Source organism: Panulirus ornatus, chromosome 63 (genome assembly GCF_036320965.1).
Source record: "Panulirus ornatus isolate Po-2019 chromosome 63, ASM3632096v1, whole genome shotgun sequence".
NCBI classification, from domain to species: Eukaryota; Metazoa; Arthropoda; class Malacostraca; order Decapoda; family Palinuridae; genus Panulirus; species Panulirus ornatus.
The window spans coordinates 1722584-1738978 of NC_092286.1; the positions used below are offsets into that span (position 1 = coordinate 1722584).

General features: G+C 41.6%; 1 protein-coding gene across 2 annotated transcripts in view; it reads left to right on the top strand.

The window, feature by feature from the left end:
- Sec71 (ADP ribosylation factor guanine nucleotide exchange factor Sec71) overlaps nucleotides 1-16395 on the top strand; it is a 399392-nt gene that overhangs the window by 70236 nt on the left and 312761 nt on the right. For both annotated transcript variants that reach the window (XM_071656502.1, XM_071656503.1), the window contains exon 8: nucleotides 8507-8784. In XM_071656502.1, coding sequence (XP_071512603.1) covers nucleotides 8507-8784 — 278 coding nt within the window. The remainder of the gene's footprint in view (nucleotides 1-8506; nucleotides 8785-16395) is intronic.

Here is a 16395-nt window from a genome sequence, read left to right on the forward strand (position 1 = left end):
TATAATGCACTGAAACCACAGCTCCCTTTCCACATCCAGACCCCACAAAACTTTCCATGGTTTACCTCAGATGCTTCACATGCCTTGGTTCAATCCATTGACTGCACGTTGACCTTGTTATACCACATCGTTCCAATTCACTCTATTCCTTGTATGCCTTTCACCCTCCTGCTTGTTCAGGCCCCTATCGCTCAAAATTTTTTTCACTCCATCTTTCCACCTCCAATTTGGGCTCCCACTTCTCTTCGTTCCCTCCACCTCTGACACATATACCCACTTTGTCAATCTTTCCTCACTCATTCTCTCCATGTGACCAAACCATTTCAAAACACCCTCTTCTGCTCTCTCAACCACACTCTTTTTATTATCACACATCTCTCTTACCCTTTCATTACTTACTCGATCAAACCACCTCACACCACATGTTGTCCTCAAACATCTCATTTCCAACACATCCACCCTTCTCCACACAACTCTATCTATAGCCCATGCCTCGTAACCCATATAACATTGTTGGTACCACTATTCCTTCAAACATACCCATTTTTGCTTTCCAGGATAATGTTCTTGCCTTCCACACATTTTTCAGTGCTCCCAGAATGCTTCCACTTCCATGGTTCCATCTGCTGCCAAATCCACTCCCAGATATCTAGAACACTTCACTTCCTCCAGTTTTTCTCCATTCAAACTTACCTTCCAAATGACTTGCCCCTCAACCCTACTTTGCCTAATAACCTTGCTCTTATTCACATTTACTCTCAGCTTTCTTCATCAACTCATATGCGCATATATTCATAAACTCTCACACTCGTACACATACAAGTACATACCTATGCATACGCTTATATTTTATTTTTATTTATTTTGCTTTGTTGCTGTCTCCCGCATTAGCGAGGTAGCGCAAGGAAGCAGACGAAAGAATGGCCCAACCCACCCACATACACATGTATATACATACACGTCCACACACGCAAATATACATACCTATACATCTTAACGTATACATATATATACACACACCGACACATACATATGTACACATGTACATAATTCATACTGTCTGCCTTTATTCATTCCCATCGCCACCTCGCCACATATGAAATGACAACCCCCTCCCCACTCATGTGTGCAAGGTAGCACTAGGAAAAAACAACAAAGGCCCCATTCGTTCACACTCAGTCTCTAGCTGTCATGTAATAATGCACCGAAACCACAGATCCCTTTCCACATCCAGGCCCCACAGAACTTTCCATGGCTTACCTCAGATGCTTCACATGCCCTGGTTCAATCCATTGACTGCACGTTGACCCCAGTATACCACATCGTTCCAATACACTCTATTCCATGCACGCCTTTCACCCTCCTGCATGTTCAGGCCCCGATCACTCACAATCTTTTTCACTCCATCTTTCCACCTCCAATTTGGTCTCCCACTTCTCCTCATTCCCTCCACCTCTGACACATATATCCTCTTGGTCAATCTTTCCTCACTCATTCTCTCCATGTGACCAAACCATTTCAAAATACCCCCTTCTACTCTCTCAACCACACTCTTTTTATTACCACACATCTCTCTTACCATATTATTTCTTACTCGATCAAACCACCTCACACCACATGTTGTCCTCAAACATCTCATTTCCAACACATCCACCGTCCTGCGCACAACTCTATCCATAGCCCACGCCTCACAACCATACAACATTGTTGGAACCACTATTCCTTCAAACATACCCATTTTTGCTTTCCGAGATAATGTTTTCGGCTTCCACACATTCTTCAAGGCTCCCAGAATTTTCGCCCCCTCCCCCACCCTATGATTTACTTCTGCTTCCATAGTTCCATCCGCTGCCAAATCCACTCCCAGATATCTAAAACACTTCACTTCCTCCAGTTTTTCTCCATTCAAACTTACCTCCCAATTGACTTGACCCTCAACCCTACTGTACCTAATAACCTTGCTCTTATTCACATTTACTCTCAACTTTCTTCTTTCACACACTTTACCAAACTCAGTCACCAGCTTCTGCAGTTTCTCACATGAATCAGCCACCAACGCTGTATCATCAGCGAACAACAACTGACTCGCTTCCTAAGCTCTCTCATCCACAACAGACTGCATACTTGCCCCTTTCCAAAACTCTTGCATTCACCTCCCTAACAACCCCATCCATAACAAATTGAACAACCATGGAGACTTCACACACCCCTGCCACGAACCTACATTCACTGAAAACCAATCACTTTCCTCTCTTCCTACACGTACACATGCCTTACATCCTCGATAAAAACTTTTCACTGCTTCTAACAACTTGCCTCCCACACCATATATTCTTAATACCTTCCACAGAGCATCACTATCAACTCTATCATATGCCTTCTCCAGATCCATAAATGCTACATACAAATCCATTTGCTTTTCTTAGTATTTCTCACATACATTCCTCAAAGCAAACACCTGATCCACACATCCTCTACCACTTCTGAAACCACACTGCTCTTCCCCAATCTGATGCTCTGTATGTGCCTTCACCCTCTCAATCAATACCCTCCCATATAATTTCCCAGGAATACTCAACAAACTTATACCTCTGTAATGTGAGCACTCACCTTTGTCCCCTTTGCCTTTGTGCAATGGCACTATGCAAGCATTTCGCCAATCCTCAGGCACCTCACCACGAATCATACATACATTAGGTAACCTTACCAACCAGTCAACAATACAGTCACCCCCTTTTTTAATAGATTCCACTGCAATACCATCCAAACCCGCTGCCTTGCTGGCTTTCATCTTCCGCAAAGCTTTTACTACCTCTTCTCTGTTTACCAAATCATTTTCCTCAACCCCCTCACTTTGCACACCACCTCGACCAAAACACCGTATATCTGCCACTCAAACACATACAATAAACCTTCAAAATACTCACTCCACCTCCTTCTCACATCACCACTACTAGTTATCACCTCCCCATCAGCCCCCTTCACTGTAGTTCCCATTTGCTCCCTTGTCTTACGCACTTTATTTACCTCCTTCCAAAACATCTTTTTATTCTCCCTAAAATTTAATGATACTCTCTCACCCCAACTCTCATTTGCCCTCTTTTTCACCTCTTGCATCTTTCTCTTGACCTCCTGCCTCTTTCTTTTATACAACTCCCACTCATTTGCATTATTTCACTGCAAAAATCGTCCAAATGCCTCTCTCTTCTCTTTCACTAATAATCTTACTTCTTCATCCATACCACTCACTACCCTTTCTAATCTGCCCACCTCCCACGCTTCTCATGCCCCAAGCAACTTTTGCACAATCCATCACTGCTTCCCTAAATGCATTCCATTCCTCCCCCCACTCCCCTTACGTCCTTTGTTCTCACCTTTTTCCATTCTGTACTTAGTCTCTCCTGGTACTTCCTCACTCAAGTCTCCTTCCCAAGCTCACTTACTCTAACCACTCTCTTCACCCCAACATTCTCTCTTCTTTTCTGAAAACCAATACAAATCTTCACCTTCACCTCCACAAGATAATGGTCAGACATCCCTCCAGTTGCACCTGTCAGCACATTAACATCCAAAAGTCTCCCTTTTGCGCACCTATCAATCAACACGTAATCCAATAACGCTCTCAGGCCATCTCTCGTACTTACATACGTATACTTATGTATATCTCGCTTTTTAAACCAGGTATTCCCAATCACCAGTCCTTTTTCAGCACATAAATCTACAAGCTCTTCACCATTTCCATTTACAACACTGAACACCCCATGTATACCAATTATTCCCTCAACTGCCACATTACTCACCTTTGCATTCAAATCACCCATCACTATAACCCAGTCTCGTGCATCAAAACCACTAACACACTCATTCAGCTGCTCCCAAGACACTTGCCTCTCATAATCTTTCTTCTCATGCCCAGATGCATATGCACCAATAATCACCCATCTCTCTTCATCCACTTTCAGTTTCAGGAGTAGTGCTACTCCTTCCCTTGCTCTTGTCCTCTCACTAACCCCTGACTTTACTCCCAAGACATTCCCAAACCACTCTTCCCTTTTACCCTTGAGCTTCGTTTCACTCGCAGCCAAAACATCCAGGTTCTTTCCTCAAACATACTACCTATCTCTCCTTTTTTCACATCTTGGTTACATCCACACACATTTAGACACCCCAATCTGAGCCTACGAGGAGGATGAGCACTCCCCGCGTGACTCCTTCTTCTGTTTCCCCTTTTAGAAAGTTGAAATACAAGGAGGGGAGGATTTCTAGCCCCCTGCTCCTGTCCCCTCTAGTCGCCTTCTACGACACATGAGGAATGCTTGGGAAGTACTCTTTCTCCCCTATCCCCAGGGATAGGGGAGAAGAATGTATGTGAGAAATACCTGGGAATGAATGTATGTGAGAAATACTTGGAAAAACAGATGGATTTATATGTAGCATGTATGGATCTGGAAAAGGCATATGATAGGGTTAATAGAGATACTTTGTGGAAGGTATTAAGAGTATATGCTCTAGGAGGTAAGTTGCTAGAGGTAATGAAAAGTTTTTACCAAGGATATAAGGCATGTATACGAGTAGGAAGAGAGGAGAGTGACTGGTTCCCAGTGAATGTTGGTTTGCGGCAGGGGTGCATGATGTCCTCATGGTTGTTCAGTTTGTTTATGGATTGGGTTGTTAGGGAGGTGAATGCAAGAGTTTTGGAGAGATGGTCAATTATGCAGCCTGTTGTGGATGAGAGGGCCTGGGAAGTGAGTCAATTGTTGTTCACTTATGGTACAGTGCTGGTGGCTGATTCGGGTAAGAAACTACAGAGGTTGGTGACTGAGTTTGGTAAAGTGTGTAAGGAGAAATTTGAGAGTAAATGTGAATATTTGCATGGTTATTAGGTTTAGTAGGGTTGAGGGGCAAGTTAATTAGGAGGTAAGTTTGAATGGAGAAAAACTGGAGGAAATGAAGTGTATTAGATATCTGGGAGTGGACTTAGCAGTGGATGGAACCATGTAAGTGGAAATGAGTTATAGGGTGAGGAGGGGGTGAAGGTTCTGGGAGCGTTGAAGAATGTGTGGAAAGTGAGAACGTTATCTCGGAGAGCAAAAATGGGTATGTTTGAAGGAGTAGTAGTATCCAACAATGTTATATGTTTGCGAGGCATCGGCTGTAGATAGGGTTGAACGGAGGAGGGTGGGTGTGTTGGAAATGAAATGTTTGAGGACAATATTTGGTGTGAGGTGGTTTGATCGAGTAAGTAATGGAAGGGTAAGAGAGATGTGTGGTAATAAAAAGAGTGTGGTTGAGAAATCAGAAGAGGGTGTGTTAAAATAATTTTGGACATATGGAGAGAATGAGTGAGGAAAGATTGACAAAGAGGATATATGTGTCAGAGGTTGAGGAAACAAGAAGTGGGAGACCAAATTGGAGGTAGAGGGATGGAGTGAAAAAGATTTTGAGCAATCAGTGCCTGAACATGCAGGAGGTTGAAATGCGTGCAAGGAATAGAGTGAATTGGAACGATGTGGTATTCCGGAGTCGACGTGCTGTCAGTGGACTGAACCAGGGCATGTGAAGTGTGTAGGGTAAACAATGGAAAAGTCTCTGGGGCCTGGATGAGGAAAGGGAACTGTGGTTTCGGTGCATTTGAGAGTTGGGGTGAGAGAGTATCATTAATCTTTAGGGAGGATAAAAAGATGTTTTGAAAGGAGATAGATAATATGCATAAGACAAGATAACAAATGGTAGTATTGGTGAAGGGGGCAAGGGGGAAGTGATAGCAGGTAGTGATGAAGTGAGGGGGAGCTTGAGTGAGTATTTTCATGGATTGTTGAATGTGACAGGTGACAGATGGAGAATACTTCAGTCAGAGTGGTATATGAAGTGAGAGTCACGGATTGTGGTTTGGTGAAGAGAGAAGAGGTAGTGAAAGCCTTCTGTAAGATGAAATTTGGCAAGGCACCTTGGGTGGAAGATAAAACAGTTAAATGTTTTTAAGAAAGGGGCTGATTTTGCAGTTGATTGATTAGTTAGGATTTTCATTGTATATATGGATCATGGTGAGGTGTCTGAGGATTATTGGAATGCATTTTTGTGCCAATGTATAATGGCAAGGAGGATAGAGATGAGTGTTCAGACCACAAAGGCATAGATTAGTTGTATGTACCTGGTAAGTTATATTGGACAGCAGTGATTGAGAGTGGTGAAGACATGTAAAAAGCATCCGATTGTTGAGGAACGGTGTGGTTTCAGAAGTCATGGAAGATATGTGGATCAGGTGTTTGTTTTGGAGAATGTATTAGAGAAATACTTAGAGAAACAAAGATTTTTTTGTTGCATTTATGGATCTGGAGAAAGCATATGGTAGGGTTGATAGAAGTGCCTTGGGGAAGGTTTTAAGGATATATGGTGTGGAAGGAAAGGTTTTAGAAGCAGAGGGAAATTTTTATCAAGGGTTTAAGGCATATGTATGATTGGGAAGAGAGGAGAGTGAGTGGTTCCAAGTGAAAGTCTGTGGCAAGGGTGTGGCTGTTGAATTTGTTTATGGATGGGGTGATGAGGAAGGTAAATGTAAGAGCAAGGAGTGAGGAACAAGTATGTAGTGTGCAGAGGATGAGGGGGGCATGGGAAGTGAGTCATTTGTTTGTTGTTGATTCATTGCTGATGGCATATTCAAGTGAGAAACTGCAGAAGTTGGTGACTGAGTTTGGAAGACTGTTTGAAAGGAGGAAGTTGAGAGTAAGTGTGAATAAAGGGAATGTTATTAGGTTTTATTAGGTTTAGCAGGTTGAGGGACAGGTTTGTTGGGTTGTGAGTATGATTGGAGAAAAATTGGAGGAAGTGAATTGTGTTAGATACCTGGGAGTGGACATGGTGATGATTGGAACCACAGAAGTGGAAGCAAGTCACAGGGTAGGTGAGAGAATGAAGGTTTCCATAGCACTGAGGAAATTTTAGAAAGAGAGTTTGTTGTATGGGAGGGCAAGAATGAATATATTTGAAGGCCTAGTAGTCCTAACAATGATGTATGGATATGAGGTATGGGCTATAGGTGAGGATGTGTGGAGGAGGATGGTGTTGAAAATGAAATATTTGAAGACAATATGTAGTGTGAGGTGACATTATTAAGTAAGTAATAGAAGGGTAAGAGAGAGATGTAGTGATTAGTAAAGTGTGGTTGAGAAAGCTGAAGAGGGTGTGCTGAAATGGTTTGGACATATGAAGAGAATGAGTGAGGAGAGATTGACAAAGAGGATATATTTGTTTGAAGTGAAGAGGATGAGAAGAAGGAAACCAAATTGGAGATGGAAGGATGGGATGAAAAAGATTGTGAGTGACTGGGGCCTAAACATTTAGGACGGTGAAAGGTGTGCATGTGATAGAGTGAATTGGGTCGACGTGCTGTCTGTTGATTGAACCAAGACATGTGAAATGGCCAGGGGAAACTACAGAAAGGTCTGTAGGCCTGGTTGTGAAAAGGGGGCTGTGTTTTGGTGGAGTGCTTTTGAGAGCTAGAGAATGGATGTGAGTGAATGTGGCCTTAGTTTGTGTGTTCCTGGCACTTCCTCACTAATGTGAGAAATGGCATTGAGGTATGAAAATTATTGTATTCTTAAGTTCCCATTTTAGGGAGGTCAGTATAGGAACAAAGAAGTGGCTTCATTTGTTTACATCCATTCCTTATCTTCTTGTGTAATACACCAAAATAACCCCCTATCCACATCCAGTCCCTACTGTACTTTCTGTAGTTTCGTCAGGCCATATCAGATGCCCTGGTTCAATCCACAGACAGCAAGTCAACCCCTGAAAACCACACCACTCCAGTTCACTCAATTCCCAGCATTTTGTACACCTTCCTGCATGTTCAGCCTCCATGCACTCAAAACCTTATTCACTCCATCCTTCCATCTCCAGTTTGGTTCCCCCTTCCCCTCTCCTTGTATCCTACATTTCTGACTCTTATACCCTCTATGTCAACTTTTGTCTCAGTTTTTTCATATAGCCTCTTCAACTGTTTCATCCATACTCTTCTTATTATCACACATTTGTCTTACCCTATCATTTCTTACTCAATAAGCACTTATGCCACTTATTGCCTCCATATATTAGATTTTTAACTTATTTACCCTATTCCTTACATTCTCATGTATAAGCCATCCATATGAAATCATCAGTACTACTGTACCTTCAGACATTTCCATCTGTCCCCCCACTTTATAAGTGCATTGGAGGTGATACCACTGAGTGCAGTTGGATCATCTGATGGAATGGTTCTATTTTGTGATGGCCATTAGATATTGTAACCTGAATTACAGTAGTGGTGATGTTACTGGTTTGCATTTGTAGTTAGGAGATGATGACCAGTAGTGAAAAAAAAATGAGTGTATAAAACGTCTGGTCTGGTACAGCAGATAGGGACAGCTCAAGGCAGTGCTCACCCAGGTGCAGGGTTAATTGCATCAACTTATGTCTAGTATTTGTTTCATGCTTCCATATTCATTCCTGATGTTTTCTCTCACAGTTGTATCAACAGAGGATACAGTTTTGAAGAATGGTTGTTCAGACATTGGCAGTGTCAATGGTAATGAAGTAAACAGCTTTGAAGCTTTGGATGCACCTACACAAGATCCCCTAGAATCATGCTCTCTGGAAGCTGATGATGGTAATGTGTCAGCTTCTGGTGTTCCACAGGATACAGGTCAGGAAGATGTGTCCCCATTATCGACAGAACAACGTAGTGACTCTGTTGCCTCCAATCCTCCCCTCACCCCAACTTCCATCACCAGGGTGCCCTCACAGGTGCGTGTTGATGTCACCTGTTGCTTGACCATTTTCTTTATAATATCCCCATAAGATTTAATACTGTTGTTATGTTTATCCTCATTGGAGGGGGAGATGCTATTTCATGTGTGGCAGGGTGGTGATGGGAATGGATGAAGGCAGCAAGTATGAGTATGCACATGTGTATATATGTATATGTCTGTGTATGTATATGTTGAAATGTATATGTATGTATATGTGCATATATGGGCATTTATGTATATACATGTGTATGTGGGTGGATTAGGCCATTCCTCGTCTGTTTCCATGCACTACCTAACTGACGTGGGAGATGGTGATTTAGTATGATAAAGAATATAAAATATTTTTTTTCATTTTTGATATAATTCAATAATGTTAGAACTGAAAAATTTTTACAGTTGAAGGTAGCGACATGATAATTAGAACAATGTTTATTGTAATATGAAGTTATGTCGCATACCATGTAATGATCTGCATGATTTTATATTTTAAAGTCAAGGTCAAATAATGGTAATTTTTATGGACTATACCTGTCTGGCAAATACCTTTTTTTTTTCTGTTGAAGATATCAGTCATAGACTTATATGTACAGATTTTGTGTAGTTATGTTGTTTACTACTTTGAGGTCACTGTGACTGGGTTTTCAAGGTTGAATAATTCATCTTTACAGAAAAAGTCTGTCTTGACTATATCTCTTTTATGATAAGTTATACCAGTGTGTTATGATGAAATTATGTGCATTTTTATGTGAAGGTTTGTTATAAATTACATTGAAGCCACTTTGATCTTGGATTAGATGGTTAAGATGATATGAAAATTACTTTTTATGAATTTGGACATCCATGCCATAACATTTTGATAATAGTATCTGTACATTATGAGACTAGAACATAAACACCTTGTCCCCACTTCATATTGGGAATCTGTTCTTGGGTGATTCATTTTAAACAAAATCTGGATAGTGAATCACATTTTACAATAGGATTGACGAGGATAACGATGTGGGAGGATATGTTCCTGGGGGAGATTTTCAATGTAATTTTCATTAGAAAATGTGAATGAAATGTTAAGATACATACAGCTCAGGTACATTATAAGTCTACTTTTTCATCATTGATTGCCATTTCCTATATTAGCAAGGTAGTGCCAGGAACAGATGAAAAAAGCAGCTTCCTCTCACATCCATTCTCTAACTGTCATATGTAATATGCTGAAACCACAGCTCCCCATACACAACCAGGCCCCACAGACCTTTCCATGGTTTACCTTGAACGCTTCATATGCCTGTTTCACTCCTTTGATGACATGTTGATCCCTGTGTACCATATCATTCAAATTTACTCTATCCTCTGCATGCCTTTCACCCTCCTTCATGTTTAGGCTCAAAATGTTCTTCATTCCACCCTTCTATCTCCAATCTGGTCTCTTCATTCTCCCTTTTCCACTCTCTTCTAACATATATATCCTCACTCTCATCTTTTCTTTGCTTATTATTTCCATATCTCTAAACTGTTTCAGCACACACTTTAGCTTTCTCAGCTACACTTTTTATTACCACACCTTTCTCTTACCATTTCATTACTTACTCTATTAAACCACCTCACACCACATATTATCAAAAAGCATTTCATTTCCAATACATCCATCCCCCTCCACACAGCCTTATCTATAGCTCATTCCTCTTGTCTCTATAATATTGTTGGGACAAATTATATATTTATTTATCATACTTTGTCGCTGTCTCCCGTGTTAGCAAGGTAGCACAAGGAAACAGACTAAAGAATGGCCCAACCCACCCACATACACATGTATATACATACACGTCCACACATGCACATATACATACCTATACATTTCAACGCATACATATATATACAAATGCAGACATATACATATATGCACATGTACATAATTCATACCATTGTCTGCAGTTTCTCACTCAAATCATCCACCAGTGCTTTATCATCAGCAAACAACAACTAGCTCACTTCCTGGGCACTCTCATCCTCTACAGACATGCATACTTACTACTATCTCCAAGACCCTCACATGTACCTCCCTCACTACCCTCTCCATGAACAAATTAAACAACCATGGTGACATCACACACTGCTGCCACAGACCAGCCTTCACTTGGAACCATTTGCTCTCCTCTGTTCCTACTCGTACAGATGCCTTTCACCCTTGATTAAAACTTTTCAATGCTTTGAGCAGCTTTCCTCTCATACCGTACATTCTTAAGACCTTCCACAAGGCATCTGTATGAACTCCATCATATGCTTTCTCTAAATCAGTAAATGCCACATACAAACCTTCTGGTGCTACCTCACTAGAGGGGAGGGGATGCTATTTCCCATGTGCCGGGTTGGCGATGGGCATGGATGAAAGCAACAAGTATGAATATGTACATGTGTATATATATATATATATATATATATATATATATATATATATATATATATATATATATATTTTCTTTTTTTTCTTTTAAGCTATTCGCCATTTCCCGCATTAGCGAGGTAGCGTTAAGAACAGAGGACTGGGCCTTTGTGGAAATATCCTCACCTGGCCCTCCTCTGTTCCTTCGTTTGGAAAATTAAAAAAAAACGAGAGGGGAGGATTTCCAGCCTCCCGCTCCCTCCCCTTTTAGTCGCCTTCTACGACACGCAGGGAATACGTGGGAAGTATTCTTAATCCCCTATCCCCAGGGATAATATATATATATATATATATATATATATATATATATATATATATATATATATATATATATATATGTCTCTTATCCCTGGGGATAAGGGAGAAAGAATACTTCTCACATGTTCCCCGTATGTTGTGGAAGGTGGCTAAAGGGGAAGGGAGCAGGGGGCTGGAAATCCTCCCTTCTCATCTTTAATTTTCGAAAAGAAGAACCAGAGAAGGGGGCCAAGTGAGGCTATTCCCTCATAGGCTCAGTCCTCTGTTCTCAATGCTACCTCGCTAATGTGGGAAATAGCGAATAGTATGAAAAAGAGATGTATATGTCTGTATTTGTATATGTATGTATATTATTTTTTTTCATTATTACACTTTATTGCTGTCTCCCATGATAGTGAGGTAGTGCAAGGAAACATACAAAAGAATTGCCCAACCCACCCACATACACATGTATATACACAAATGCCCACACACACATATATACATACCTATACATTTCAACATATACGTACATATACATACACAGACATATACATATATACACATGTACATATTCATACATGCTGCCTTCATCAATTCCCGCTGCCAATCCGCCACAAATGAAATGGCACCCCCTGGCCCCCGTGTGCATGCTAGGTAGTGCTAGGAAAAGACAACAAAGGCCACATTCATTCACATTCAGTCTCTAGCTGTCCTGTGTAATGCACTGAAACCACATCTCCCTTTTCACATCCAGCTCCCACAAAACTTTCCATGGTTTACCCCAGCTGCTTCACATGCCCTGGTTCAATCCATTGACAGCACGTCGACCCAGGTATACCACATCATTCCAATTCGCTCTATTCCTTGCATGCCTTTCACCCTCCTGTATGTTCAGGCCTTGATTGTTCAATACCTGTGGCACACCATCCTTCCACCTCCAATTTGGTCTCCCACTTCTCCTCGTTCCCTCCACTTTAGACACATATATCCTCTTGGTCAATCTTTCCTCACTCATTCTCTCCATGTGACCAAACCATATCAAAACACCCTCTTCTGCTCTCTCAACCACACTCTTTTTATTACCACACATCTCTCATACCCTATTATTACTTACTCGATCAAACCACCTCACGCCGCATATTGTCCTCAAACATCTCATTTCCAGCACATCCCCCCTCCTCCGCGCACCTCTATCCATAGCCCATGCCTTGCAACCATATAACGTTGTTGGAACCACCATTCCTTCAAACATACCCATTTTTGCTTTCCGAGATAATGTTCTCAACTTCCACACATTCTTCAACGGTCCCAGAATTTTCGCCCCTTCCCCCACCCTATGATTCATTTCTGCTTCCATGGTTCCATCCGCTGCCAAATCCACTCCCAGATATCTAAAACACTTCACTTTCTCCAGTTTTTCTCCATTCAAACTTACCTCCCAATTGACTTGACCCTCAACTCTACTGTACTTAATAACCTTGCTCTTATTCACATTTACTCTCAGCTTTCTTCTTTCACACACTTTACCAAACTCAGTCACCAGCTTCTGCAGTTTCTCACATGAATCAGCTACCAGCGCTGTATTATCAGCGAACAACAACTGACTCACTTCCCAAGCTCCCTCATCCACAACAGACTGCATACTTGCCCCTCTTTCCAAAACTCTTGCATTCACCTCCCAAACAACCCCATCCATAAACAAATTAAACAACCATGGAGACATCACACACCCCTGCTGCAAACCAACATTCACTGAGAACCAATCACTTTCCTCTCTTCCTACACGTACACAAGCCTTACATCCTCGATAAAAACTTTTCACTGCTTCTAACAACTTGCCCCCTACACCATATATTCTTAATACCTTCCACAGAGCATCTCTATCAACTCTATTATATGTCTTCTCCAGATCCATAAATGCTACATACAAATCCATTTGCTTTTCTAAGTATTTCTCACATACATTCTTCAAAGCAAACACCTGATCTACACGTCCTCTACCACTTCTGAAACCACACTGCTCTTCCCCAATCTGATGCTCTGTACATTTCCTCACCCTCTCAATCAATACCCTCCCATATAATTTCCCAGGAATGCTCAACAAACTTATACCTCTGTAATTTGAGCACTCACTTTTATCCCTTTCGCCTTTGTATAGTGGCACTATGCAAGCATTCCGCCAATCCTCAGGCGCCTCACCATGAGTCATACATACATTAAATAACCTTACCAACCAGTCAACAATACAGTCACCCCCTTTTTTAATAAATTCCACTGCAATACCATCCAAACCCGCTGCCTTGCCGACTTTCATCTTCTGCAAAGCTTTTACTACTTCTTCTTTGTTTGCCAAATCACTCTCCCTAACCCTCTCACTTTGCACACAACCTTGACCAAAGCACCCTCTATCTGCCACTCTACCATCAAGCACATTCAATAAACCTTCAAAATACTCACTCCATCACCTTCTCGCATTACCACTACTTGTTACCACCTCCCCATTAGCCCCCTTCACTGAAGTTTCCATTTGTTCCCTTGTCTTACACATTTTATTTACCTCCTTCCAAAACATCTTCGTATTCTCTCTAAAATTTATTGATACTCTCTCACCCCAACTCTCATTTGCCCTCTTTTTCACCTCTTGCACCTTTCTCTTGACCTCCTGTCTCTTTCTTTTATACATCTCCCAGTCATTTGCATTATTTCCATGCAAAAATCGTCCAAATGCCTCTCTCTTCTCTTTCACTGATAATCTTACTTTTTCATCCCACTACTCATTACCCTTTCTAATCTGCCCACCTCCCATGCTTCTCATGCCACAAGCATCTTTTGCGCAAGCCATCACTGCTTCCGTAAATACATCGCATTCCTCCCCCACTCTCCTTACATCCTTTGTTCTCACCTTTTTCCATTCTGTATTATTATTATTGCTATTATTATACTTAATCGCTGTTTTCCGCATTCGCGAGGTAGTGCCAGAAAACAGACAAAAAAGAATGTCGCATCCACTCATATACAAATATTTATTTATTCTTTTATTTATTTATTTATTTATTTTGCTTTGTCGCTGTCTCCCGCGTTAGCGAGGTAGCGCAAGGAAACAGACAAAAGAATGGCCCAACCCGCCCACATACACATGTATATACATACACATCCACACACGCAAATATACATACCTATACATCTCAATGTACACATGTATATACACACACAGACATATACATATATACACATGTACATAATTCATACTGTCTGCCTTTATTTGTTCCCATCACCACCTTGCCACACATGGAATAACAACCCCCTCCCCCTCATGTGTGCGAGGTAGCGCTAAGAAAAGACACCAAAGGCCCCATTCATTCACACTCGGTCTCTAGCTGTTATGTAATAATGCACCGAAACCATAGCTCCCTTTCCACATCCAGGCCCCACAGAACTTTCCATGGTTTACCCCAGACGCTTCACATGCCCTTGTTCAATCCCTTGACAGCACGTCGACCCCGGTATACCACATCGTTCCAATTCACTCTATTCCTTGCACACCTTTCACCCTCCTGCATGTTCAGGCCCCGATCACTCAAAATCTTCTTCACTCCATCTTTCCACCTCCAATTAGGTCTCCCACTTCTCCTCATTCTCTACACCTCTGACACATATATCCTCTTGGTCAGTCTTTCCTCACTCATTCTCCCCATGTGACCAAACCATTTCAAAACACCCTCTTCTGCTCTCTCAACCACACTCTTTTTATTTCCACACATCTCTCTTACCCTTACATTACTTACTCGATCAAACCACCTCACACCACATATTGTCCTCAGACATCTCATTTCCAGCACATCCACCCTCCTGCACACAACTCTATCCATAGCCCACGCCTCGCAACCATACAACATTGTTGGAACCACTATTCCTTCAAACATACCCATTTTTGCTTTCCGAGATAATGTTCTCGACTTCCACACATTCTTCAAGGCTCCCAGAATTTTTGCCCCCTCCCCCACCCTATGATTCACTTCTGCTTGCATGGTTCCATCCGCTGCCAGATCCACTCCCAGATATCTAAAACACTTTACTTCCTCCAGTTTTTCTCTATTCAAACTTACCTCCCAATTGACTTGACCCTCAACCCTACTGTACCTAATAACCTTGCTCTTATTCACATTTACTCTTAACTTTCTTCTTTCACACACTTTACCAGACTCAGTCACCAGCTTCTGCAGTTTCTCACATGAATCAGCCACCAGCGCTGTATCATCAGCGAACAACGCTGACTCACTTCCCAAGCTCTCATCCACAACAGACTGCATACTTGCCCCTCTTTCCAAAACTCTTGCATTCACCTCCCTAATAACCCAATCCATAAACAAATTAAACAACCATGGAGACATCACACACCCCTGCCGCAAACCTACATTCACTGAGAACCAATCACTTTCCTCTCTTCCTACACGTACACAAGCCTTACATCCTCGATAAAAACTTTTCACTGCTTCTAACAACTTGCCTCCCACACCATATATTCTTAAAACCTTCCACAGAGCATCTCTATCAACTCTATCATATGCCTTCTCCAGATCCATAAATGCCACATACAAATCTGTTTGTTTTTCTAAGTATTTCTCACATACATTCTTCAAAGCAAACACCTGATCCACACATCCTTTACCACTTCTGAAACCACACTGCTCTTCCCCAATCTGATGCTCTGTACATGCCTTCACCCTCTTAATCAATACCCTCCCATATAATTTCCCAGGAATACTCAACAAACTTATACCTCTGTAATTTGAGCACTCACTTTTATCCCCTTTGCCTTTGTACAATGGCACTATGCAACCATTCCGCCAATCCTCAGTCACCTCACCATGAGTCATACATACATTAAATAACCTTACCAACCAGTCAACGATACAGTCACCCCCTTTT